The 11,720-nt window shown below is 35.1% G+C and overlaps 2 protein-coding genes across 4 annotated transcripts; one reads left to right on the top strand and one right to left on the bottom strand.

The window, feature by feature from the left end:
* Nucleotides 1-5,121: 5,121 nt before the first annotated feature.
* Nucleotides 5,122-9,457, top strand: ankrd1b (ankyrin repeat domain 1b (cardiac muscle)). Of its 3 annotated transcripts, none has more exons than XM_084434178.1 (8): nucleotides 5,122-5,284; nucleotides 6,259-6,360; nucleotides 6,447-6,554; nucleotides 6,645-6,743; nucleotides 7,590-7,688; nucleotides 7,783-7,881; nucleotides 7,965-8,063; nucleotides 8,704-9,457. In XM_084434178.1, exons 1-8 carry the CDS (start codon nucleotides 5,258-5,260, stop codon nucleotides 8,788-8,790), a joined length of 720 nt encoding a protein of 239 aa, XP_084290304.1. In that variant the 5' UTR covers nucleotides 5,122-5,257; the 3' UTR covers nucleotides 8,791-9,457. The 3 variants fall into 3 exon arrangements, with proteins under 3 accessions (XP_084290304.1, XP_084290305.1, XP_084290306.1); XM_084434179.1 differs by having other exon boundaries at nucleotides 5,124-5,284; nucleotides 6,286-6,360; XM_084434180.1 differs by lacking the exon at nucleotides 6,259-6,360 and having other exon boundaries at nucleotides 5,124-5,284.
* rpp30 (ribonuclease P/MRP 30 subunit) lies at nucleotides 8,469-11,703 on the bottom strand. Its single transcript, XM_084434177.1, has 11 exons — nucleotides 11,442-11,703; nucleotides 11,206-11,261; nucleotides 11,070-11,126; nucleotides 10,918-10,983; nucleotides 10,760-10,828; nucleotides 10,534-10,623; nucleotides 10,050-10,166; nucleotides 9,945-9,974; nucleotides 9,812-9,849; nucleotides 9,642-9,721; nucleotides 8,469-9,407 (listed from the first exon to the last, which is right to left on the bottom strand). Exons 1-11 carry the CDS (start codon nucleotides 11,521-11,523, stop codon nucleotides 9,295-9,297), a joined length of 798 nt encoding a protein of 265 aa, XP_084290303.1. The 5' UTR covers nucleotides 11,524-11,703; the 3' UTR covers nucleotides 8,469-9,294.
* Nucleotides 11,704-11,720: the final 17 nt, after the last annotated feature.

An 11,720-nucleotide genomic window follows, 5' to 3' on the forward strand; every position in this document is an offset into this window, starting at 1 on the left:
ACAAACTAGGGCGCAGCCTTCAATTACCAGCTAGTCCGGTAACAGAACCAGTTTATCAATGAAGACAGACATGTGGCAGCACTGCCAAGCTGGTGGATTCGTTATTACTGTATTACTAAGACCTGTACAAGGTAGTACCTGCTATTATAACAAGGCAAGGTACCTGCCAGGTCATGCAAGACTGTTTTGCATTAATAAGTAGAGGCATAAGTAATAATGTTTTGACATGTCCTCCTCAACCCCCCTAAATTTATATAAATTGCCCTTTATTTATTTTGCAGCATCACACTAGAATAAATGAAGAAAGACATTTTAGGTAAAAACATGGGATGAGTAAAACTAATTTATAGCCTACTCTCACAAAATGATGTTTTATTAACAAAGTCCGGGAGGATCACGTTCAGATAATTAACACGAGTGGAGAGCACTCAGCAATCAATGATAAGAGGTGTATATATATTTTCAGCAGTCTCACCTCAATTCATTGACAGTTTAGCAGCATCCCTCCACCACCTCTTCTCCACACTTCTAGTCCTAACCACTTACATACGGGGGGAGTACTCTGGGTTCGGGCCGAACTCCAAGCTCGGGGCCCTCCCCCCGGACAGCACGCCAAATACGCATTAAACTCTCTCCCTCTAATTGTATGTAAGTGTGAACTCGTGAAACAAAAATGGGCTATACAAATTAGTGTTCAGTGTGCACATCACTGCATGCTCAGATGTTACATTTGTGTGACAACAAGGAACTAACACCGAAACGTGGCTGTTGCAAAATTCCCACAGTTGATGGCAACAGAAAATATTTCACAAGAACTATAGGCAAGAAGCACTTAACTGCATAAAACAAGTGGACTCTGACCATAATGGATCTATTCCACTTAATTAAATATATTTAATGCAAATTTATTTTAAAATCCTAACTCCTAATCGTAATGACGGACCCGGACCTGGAAAATTAAGTCAATTATGTAATGTAAATGAACAAGCTTGTAAAAACAGCTGTTTAGTTTTCAAGAAACTGAGCATAACTGCATTCTGTTCTTTCTAACTAACAACTTGTTGGCAGACTGGTGTAGAGAAAGTTCTCTGAATCCCTCTCTCATTAGGAGGCATACCACACATTCCAGTCCCACTGCTGTCTGCTCAATCAGCACCTCACATCAGTCACACTGTGAAAACACAATTACAACCATCAGACAGCACTAATATGTACATATCTGTTACATGAAAGACTTAGCCTATACCTGAGAAATCTAAAGCACACTATAAAATGCAGAAATGACCGGCTTACTTTACAGTATATTGTATTATAGAAGAACACTTTCCATAAACAGAGTACAAAAATGAATAAATGAATGTGTAACTGGGTTGTATGCAAAAATGTGACAGCAATGAATCTCAAGTCAATATAATGTCTAGATTTTGAGATTGAGGTATAATTTTAATTGCTGAAACTGCAAGGCCCAAAACACAATTTTAAGGGAGCAAATGAGAATGTCTCAAACTGATTAAATGCTTGAAGTCCACTCACATTTGGTCTTCCTCTTCCTCTTAGGTGTGATACACACTTTTACTTTATGGGGACATACTTGGATTTCACAAGGATATAATCAATTCATTCTTAAAAATAAAAATAAACATAAACAATATAAATGTAACTATTCAATATTTATTGTGTGAAAATGATTTAATTTGCACAAATCTATATGAATTACAACTGTGTCTGGTGTCATTTCCGCCACAAGCAACAATTTTGCTGCTTTTAAGTTATTTTTAAAAGGTTCATGTACTTGTTTACGTCTTTAAAGTCAAGATATATATATTTTTTTCAAATTATACAAAAAGTGAATATTATTTAATGCAAAACAATTATTTAATTGTGTTTATGTACAGTATAGAATACATGAAATGCTAACTATGAAATTAGCCACAGAAAGTGTTAAACAATACATAATGTGAGATGTGGTGGAAATGTTAATTACGATGAAACCATATCAAAATTGTCCTGTTATGTCCGCTATTGGATATAATTATCAGATAAATAAAATAAAAATAAGCTAGCAAGAGTGTGAAATAATATTTTCACCTGTTTATGTACAGGATCATCTATCTTCACAAGCTGCAGTCTCTGTGGTTCCCGCTCTTCTGCCTTCAAGGGTCTCAGGTGTTTAATGCAAGAGGCTCATGACCTGTTGCTCTGCCGATTACTCAAATGCTCAACTTTTCTGTTATATGACTGCTAAAATGTCATGCATCAACATTGAATAATATTTTATTTGACATTAAGCATTGCTTAATGTGATACAGTATCTCTAATGTATGTATCAGCTCAAGGTTCATATTTCATATTCCATATTAATATTGCTCAAGGTATGCTGTACCAGAGCTGGGTGGTGACAAGTTCAACACACACACACACGTGCCATAGTAGATAAATCAGTCAGAGTATACCACCTGACTGAAAACTCAAAGCATGAAGTTAATGTGAGACATGCCTTCAGATTAGAGGAACACTGAACACTTGTTAAATTTTTAGATATTTTTAATAGTTTAGATATTTTTATGGAAATACAGTAAAAATACTGTTTAAAATTAGAAAAGATTTAAGAAAAAGATTAAAGATGACAATAAAATCACATGGTTTAAGAAAAAGTCAAAAATGCTAATGTGCAAAGCCACAGATGATTTCAAGTGGTCTCTCTACTGAAAAACTGTTTACAGCATTGCGTGTGCGTGTCAGACCTCAGGTCATTAAAGAGCAGGTAGAAGCTGTTACACGGTCCAGAAATGGTTGCTATAGGTATTCAGGCAATGTGTTAAGTTACAGATCATCTTTTACAAGCATTTTAATAACACACTGAGAATGAGGACAGATAAAAACACAAGACGGAAGCTTCACTTCACATATCAGATATCCTACTGACCTATGGCCTAAATAAATCAACAAAATACATAGTGTAAATGTAGAAGTCTCATTTTTATCTGACTGGATTGATTCCCTTACCAATTAAACTTCCTCTCGATTTCAACTGCTTTTTTTTATCTGCAAATGTTTTATCTGGAAAATGAACGTGTAAATATTTGAATGTACATAAAAAGATTCAACAACTGAGACTTAAACCAAATTTCACAGATCTCTTCCACCAAGGCACCAAGGTGTTTTTCTGAGTTATTGTATTGTAAACTTGATTGGCTACCGCCTGTAAACATTTGGTGTCTTGAGGACTGTTCAACTGTGCATGTGTAATAATTGTTTATGGTTCATTGAATAAGCATCAGAAACATTGCTTAAACCCTTCCCAATAAAGATCTGTGAAGTCCTGCCCTCTGGCCAGTAAACACATCAGAGAAGAGATGACATCCCATTATTTTGATTAAAGATTGTGGAGGATCATGAAAGAAAAAGAAAAAGGATGTCCATGGATAAATCATTTATAATAGAAAAGGTGTACAATTTTCCATACAAAATAAGAATTATCTATTTTGATTTTATTGTGATTTTAATTATACAGATGAAAGTTTAAGCAGTGGTGAGAAAATTCAGTTCACAATTCACAGATGTTTGCAAATTCTAAATCTTTGATTTGATTCACAATAAAATTACAATTTTAACGTGTTTCGATTTGTGTATAAAAAAAAGTATTTATATGATTATTAAATGATCAACCCTCTAAATACATTGTACACAGTGTTTTTGAGAAAATGTTATTTTACATACATATATTAAAGGAGCCGTATGTAAGATTGTGGCCAAAACTTGTACTGCAATCACTTTCAAATTACTGTAGAGCGGTGTATCCCCTCCCCCCTGACTCGAGGTTGCCAGATAGGCTGCGGGATCCAGCAGGAACGTTTGTAGCTGCAGCTGTGGTAACTAGAGCAGAGCTGGCAACCCCGATGCCGAAACACTACTGACTTTGTGATTGGTAGATAGTTGGAGGGTGGCGCTTAAGGCCAAAACACAACATGACAACATCAACATCAGTTGAGGGCTGCAACTTCACTTTTTAAATGACAATATCCTGGCCGGACTACTGTTGTCAGTGATATAAGTATTTGAAATTAACATGATTTCTTAATGTCTAGTGACATATCAGGGCCATTTTATGATTAACTGAAATACATTTCTTACATACAGCTCCTTTAAATATACATATTTAATCAGATTTTCTCGCAAATATTCCATGTCAGCCCCCAGTTTAAAGCCCTGCACTAATATTATAATTGTATATATCCAACCTGTTGAACTCTTATTAAAGAAATACGTTAAATACGTTAATCTTCCATTTGTTTTGTTTTTTTCTGAGCTGCTATGAGCAACATTTCTGAGTTGCTGAATTGAACAACTGACACAGACTGTCTTTATTTCTTGATACAGTGCACTCTAAAGTTTAAATGAATAAATTAGACACCTGTGTCCATAGACTCCAATGACAATATGTTGTACTCTTCATGATGCTGATGATACAAACAAATAGCCTAGGTATTATGGAGGGATCTCTCTGTCTAACACCAGTGAAATGTTCTGCTTGTTAAAATATGCTATATGTAGCCTCCCACAGTGCTTAAGAAAACTTTGAAAATGGCACTCAATTAGACATGGTACAATGTCACTATATTAATTTTTACAGATAAATTCTTTAGATCTGCATCATTTCTCAGGTTTATAGACCATGTACATGTGACAAGTCAACCATACATGTGACTCATTACTCTACGTGATTCATGGGCAGCTCCATTTAAAATAGTCACAGGGTGTGACAATTTGACCTGCTCTTGTAACAGAAGTAATGTAAGTGATGAAACCCAGAAGAAAATAGCCTCATAAATGAAGACAGCTCCCCTAATATATGAGACAGTCAAAACTGATTATGATGTTATATTCATAACTTCATAAACATTCCCTGTCATCTTTTGTGTGTGTTATGTGAAGTGGTGTTCTGTGATTTCAGCTCTGCGGACAACTGTAACTCGTCCTTGAGACAAGGGGCTCTATGGCGGCACCTCAAGTTCCCCTCAGGTTTCATTTTGGAATGTCAAATGTCTCCCAAAGGCATTTAACTTCTGAAAATGGTGTTTTTTCACCTTCAGCGCCACCCAAAATGTGACATCACAGTGACGAGGGACACCTTAGATGTGGGAGTCACTGAACAACATGCAGGACCATCACCTCCTCCAACTGTTGCCACCACATATATAAGTGACACTTGGCTCAGATGCTATAGGTTTGACACAAGGAATTTTCAAGTAAAGTCATGGGAATCCTACAGGTCGATGAACTGGTAGGCACTTCTAAATGTCTTTTTGTGTATTATTTATATATATATATATATATATAGTTTCATTTGATGCTTTTGGTTCAAGAATACAGTGTCTTTTGTGCATCTCGGAATTTTAGGTCCTAATCTCCTGCTGTCCTTTATCCCTGCTCAGAATTTATTTTTATTTTTTTTGTACAAAAGACATACTGGGGCAGTTGTGGCATGTGTGTGTTCACTACTCACTGCTCCTAATGTGTGCACTAACTTGGATGGGTTAAATGCAGAGGACAAATTTCGAATATGGGTTACCATACTTGGCCTTCACGTCATGTCACTTCACTACATACAGATAATACCAGGCCTACTTACAGTATATTATTTAAAATATTTGAAAACAAAGTCTTTTTTCAAATGGCTCAAACTGCTTAAGAAATCGGAAAGGAGATGGATTATATCTCTTTATATATTTTACCTCTTTTTTATCAACACTGCATTTTCTGTGTTTTAAAAAGGGATAGTTCATCCAAAAATTATGTCATTTAATCACCCTCATGTCATTCCAAACCATGACTTTCTTTCTGGCGTGGAACACAAAATAAGATATTTTTAAAATACAATTTACAGTTTGGTTACTAACATTACATTATGCAAAATATGTTATTTTGTGCTCTGTAGAAGAAAGAAAGTCACACAGGTTTGTAAAATGATGTAATGAGTAAATGAGTAAATGATGACAGACAATGATTTCTTAGGTTATCATTATATAGGTGTTTTATTTGTATGCTACTATTATTTTAGGTTACAGACATAACAAGTGGAAACAAAGAGCAGGACGATGTGGCACAGAAATATCCTTCTGAAGAATGCAAGATCTCTGTTGACCATCATCTGAAAAGCCATAATAATCTTCAGAGTGATAGTGAAGATGGTTTTAAAACCTCAGCAAGCATGTGATTAGAAGTGTATTTTCTTTAGCATATGAAATGATTTTGCAGACTGACAACAGCACAAATGACCTCCAGGAGATTCTACAAGGGAGTCAGAAGATAAAAATCAGTACACCAGTCTACAAAATAAAGTCTGAACAAGAGATAGTGGTAAACAATGGTCATTGTGCTTCAAAATAATCCTCATTAATAAGAGATTTCAATCCCTGAAATAATCATATCTCATTGTTTCACAGAATGATTTTGTTGACGAGGATGACTTCCTGAAGGCAGCGCTGGATAACAAATTGCCAATGATCAAGAGTTACCTTGCCAGAGGTGCGGACCCAGATGCATGTGATAATGTGAGTTTACCCAACACAACGAATAAAAGTCAACTGTTAGCATTAAAGGACTAAAACACAATACTGTTTTTGTTCTTTTTTTTTTTCTAGTTCAACCGTACAGCTCTACACAGAGCTTGCTCACAAGGAAACGTGGAGATTGTGAACACGCTGCTAGAGGCCGGTGCTTCAATTGAAAATAAGGACAAGGTATACTGAATACTGTTTGCATGTTCTTTTTATATGGATACAAACACACATTTGTGCAAAAACGTGCAAGGTAAAGACAAGGACAAATATTTTAATAATGCTTCAAATCTATGTACCAAATTCTTAGAAATGTTTGTATTCATGTCAGTTTCATAATGGTTTTGAAAAACATTTATACCATTTTCAAGAAAGTCTGACAGTGTAACCAAGTAAAAAGTATGGCATGTTTTCTTGAAAACATGCATTTGCATGTTTCTTTTATTTCTAATTTAAAAGTTTATATTGCATTAACAAGAACATAATACACGTACAGAGGATCACAATGTATTCAACTGTTACATTCATAATAGTATCAAAGAAACAACAAAAAGAGGAAAACAACTACATAGGGGATAATTTGCAAGAAATTAGCCTACCAAGAGAAAATTATTTTAAAAAAATCTATATATTCATTTTGCTTTTCCATTTTTTGCATCTTTTAGGGCCTCAATATAATATATTAGTTCAGTTTTTAAATTAATTCATAAATGTATTTTTGATCCTCATTGATCTTTATGTCATGGGGGCCAGGGGTTCTCACTATTATCTCACTTCCTGTTTTTTGCCCTTCACGTTGGTTGCACCAAATTTTGTTTTCAAAATTTTAAACAAAACTGACTGCTGCTTCTATAAATTATTATATAAATATTTAGTCTATTTTCATTAGGTGTATGTGTTAATTACTGTTAAATGTGTTTATATATATATATGAGCAGCATGCCATTCCTCCATAGTACATCTATTCTGTGGATACACATTTGGATAACATCAGTGGAACTTCTTACTCTGATGATTGTGTTTAAATAGCTTCAAGCAACTGAAGTTCACTGGGCTTGTCGTGGCGGCAGTTTGCCAGTGCTGGAAGCACTACTCAATCATGGGGCAAAACTGGATTCCAGAGACAAGGTAGAAGTAGTTATTCAAACTGCAAATTTGTTTTAATGATATAGCTGGTGTGGTCTGACATACTGTCTCTTTTGGTCAATCTTGGCGTCCTTAGCTTCGCAGCACTCCCCTTCATGTGGCAGTCAGGACAGGACAATATGAATGTGCTGAACATCTCATTCACTGTGGCGCAGACGTCAACGCAAAAGACATAGTAAGAAATCAGGCAACACAGACTTTGAGTCAGTAAATGGTTAATTAACTTTAATGGTCACTTAAAATGTAATTCTTCATCAGGAGGGTGACACACCAATGCACGATGCTGTCAGACTGAATCGTTTCCAACTGATCCAGCTTCTTCTGATGCACGGAGGAGACTTAAAACTCAAGAATTGTGTAAGAATTTTTAAATGTAATGTTTAGTCTATATACTATTATCCTGTTGCTGATGTATTAGGATGCTGATACTGATATATGCTAATATAATTTGCATAGGGTGTAGCCAATCAATGCATATCTGTCTAAATGACAGCTATTTATTTAAAGGGATAGGTTACCCAAGAATGTAAATTCTGTCATGATTTACTCACCCTCATGTTGTTTTAAACCTGTATGAGTTTCTTTGTTCTGATGAACATAAAATATATTTTGAAGAATGGTGGTAACCAAACAGTTGACGGTAGCTACTGACTTCCATAGTAGGAAAAAATATATATATATATATATTATGGAAGTCAATGGCTACTGTCAACTGTCTGGTTACCAACATTCTTTAAAATATCTTCTTTTTAGTTCAACAGAAGAAAGTAATTCATGCAGGTTTGGAACAACAAGGGTAAGAAAATCATGACAGAATTTTAATTTTTGGGTGAACTATCCCTTTAAGCTGTGTGCAGTGCCATCTTCTGGTAATTATGTAAACTTATTCCTTTTGCTAGTGGGGGAAAAAGTTATCTAAAATAATTTTTAGTTGACATTTTTGTAGAGTCTTTTCACTATTGTTTGATCACACTTGCTGTTGCTTTGTTTTCTTCAGGAGGGAAAGTCACCGATGGATAGTGTTTGTGAGTGGCAGAACGGAGCTAAAACTATCTTTGACAACTTTAAGGATGGTAAAAAATAGAAGCAATACTTGACCACCACAGCTACACTTTGGGCATAATATGCTCAAAACCTGCATTTTTAGAATCTGATATTTAAGGAAGGTATATTATTGAGCTCTGCATGACATTACACCTTTTTAAAAAGAAACTTTTAGAAGAGTTTTTGAAAAATGAAGCACAGTAACTTTTTATTGAAGTATAGATAAGGCAAAAAGGAATGAGAAACTCTTTTCAAATGGAAATGCACTGCCTGAATTAGCTCTGTTGCTAAGATTAGATTTGGCTTCATGCTAAGTTTTGATCTTGATTGATTTTATTTCTGAAAGTGTTTAGTAAGACATGAACCATTTTGCTTGCAATTCTTCCAAAGGTTGATGAAATAAATGTCATTTTTTCATGACTGTATTACATTTTTAAGTAGTTTGCAAGACTTTAAGGAACAGGAAAAAATAATAATAATAATTATAAAATACTATAGTTATTATACATGAAAACTTAAACTCCATCTAGAATACTGATACTGGCTACACTAGTTCAATTTTGGCCTTTTTAGCTGCTGGAGTTTCCTCTTCTTGCTTCTCAGGAGTTTGTGGTTTCTTCATGGTGTGAACAACACCAAACGCAGTAGCTCTCGTCTCTGTTATAAAGAATCATGAAAATCACCTATGAACAACATTCATATATCATTTTTAACAAATGTAATATCAAAAAGAAGACTGAAAGATCAATAAAAACCTCTCTTATGCCCACTGGTATAAATGCATACTCCGCAAATCAAAGAGCAAACTAACTGGAAACAGGACCATGTGGCATAGATGTATGCCTTTACTGAGGAAATGGGAAATAGTGAGGCTATTTCCCATCAATTTACCTCCATGCAGCAAGACAGATCGACAGTTAGTAGAAACGGCAGCTTTGGCGTCTCCATCAGACAGGCTGAACACAAGCCCCCTGTAATCTCAATGAAGGAACATACCAACATGCACACAGTACCATGACATATTCAGACAACTTATTTATATACTAATTTAAAAAGGATACAAATTGGCAATGTCATATGGGCCTCTCAACTCAAGAGGCTATGAAAAAAAAAAAAGAACAACAGATGTAAAGGTCATACTGACCATACAATACAGTAATATTGAAATTATATATGAACAAAATACTTTTTTACCCTTTCTGCTCCACTGGACACTATGATATTCTGTGGGTGGAAATGCAATTTCTGAATCGGCGTAACATTTTATGGGCATTTATGCGTAAAAAAGGGACAACATACTTTTCCTTTGCAGAGCTCCATAAGGACGAAGGCATTGGAAATGGTGTATCTTCTCATAATGTTGTCTCTGATGGCTGCTGCATAACAGATCTCAAAGAAAACCCCCCTGTCAATAGCCTGAAGTGACAAACAATGACAGTGATGATAAAGGGATAATTAAAGGGATAATTCACACAAAAATGGCAATTCTCTTATTTATCAAAGTTCATGATGTTTTAAACCCATATTGAAAGGTGGAATGTGAAAGATATAATGAAAGTATAAGAAAAGTGGTCCGAAAACACCATGAGAAAATATTTGAAAAGGTGCTCATACAACTCAACATGAGGCAAGTACATTTATTTTAATTTTGGTGTGAAATATGTCCTCATATTTACATTGTTGTAATTTTGGTTATTTAACTACCAAATCAAATTTAAAATAAATGCCTTAGTGCTGCTTGAAATCACCTGGTAGGTATGGCTATAAAATGCTATAAACTCACCCCATTAACCGGAGCCCTTTTAAAATGGAAAGGCTGTTTTTCAGTCACTGCAATGCAGATAATGTCGACATCAAAAGTCATGCAGGCTGCCTGGCTCAGATGAGGGAAAACATACAGACACTTTAATAACACACAACAACTGTTGGTTGTCATCAGAAATGTAAAGAAAATAACTAATACTAATTGGCCTAAACTGAAGCTAATTCAGAATTGCACTTTCACTTACATGAAAGAGTTTTTCTGTTTTGGGGTACACCGCCACAAGATCAAAGTTTTTGTATTCATTGGTTGGTCTCTGAAGAGAATAACAACACGACAATACAAATCTCATCATTTGAATACTGTAACAAAAATGTTCTTGTTGTTTCCTCATGATATACTCACAAAATGAGATGCATCAGAAGCCACAATGGTCAATCGATTCAGTACTTTGATGGGTGATGATTTCCCCTTTGAAAAAAAAAAGCACAGACTGTTCATTAACAGAATATTCATCACGGTTAATTATGCTCTGGAAACATGCTGAAGTAAATTACCTGTACTATTGGGAATTTATCAAATATGTCTGACACACTCTGTGGCTTAGGAATTTCCTGTAATACAAGAAAATAATGGCATCATCACATGAAGTCCCTCAAAGTGTACAAATGAGAGTAACTTATTAAATCATACCGGTTTCTTCTGTTGTGGTTCAACCACATAGTTTATTGCGACTGTTGAGTAGCCAACTGAAATATAGATTAACGTTACAAGTTTATAACAGCATTAAGTGTTTCTCTAAAAGTACAGTAGATCTAGGCTTTTATTTACCCTGTTTTCAATAGTTAGATTTTCAATGCGTTACATTTCAAATAAGATTAAGCCTTCAAAACTACTACTATAACTAAGTTACTATTAATGATACGTACGATGCGCAGCTGTCTCTATGATGCTTTGGAGTCTGTTCTTGTCATTACTGCTGATTATGTTTAAATCCATAAACACCGACATCTTTCTTCCACTGACACCGACCCGCAAGGTTTTACAAGCGCAAATATATAGTTTATTTCTTATTACACAAATCTAAACCATTTCAACTAACGTACTGAGAGCCACATGCACATACACACTCAACTACACGCTAGAGCGTAAACCACGTGAGTAAATGGAGCTTTATGTGCTATGTAGTTCATACATGGCATTCCTTG

Source organism: Rutilus rutilus, assembly GCF_951802725.1.
Source record: "Rutilus rutilus genome assembly, chromosome: 16".
NCBI lineage: Eukaryota > Metazoa > Chordata > Actinopteri > Cypriniformes > Leuciscidae > Rutilus > Rutilus rutilus.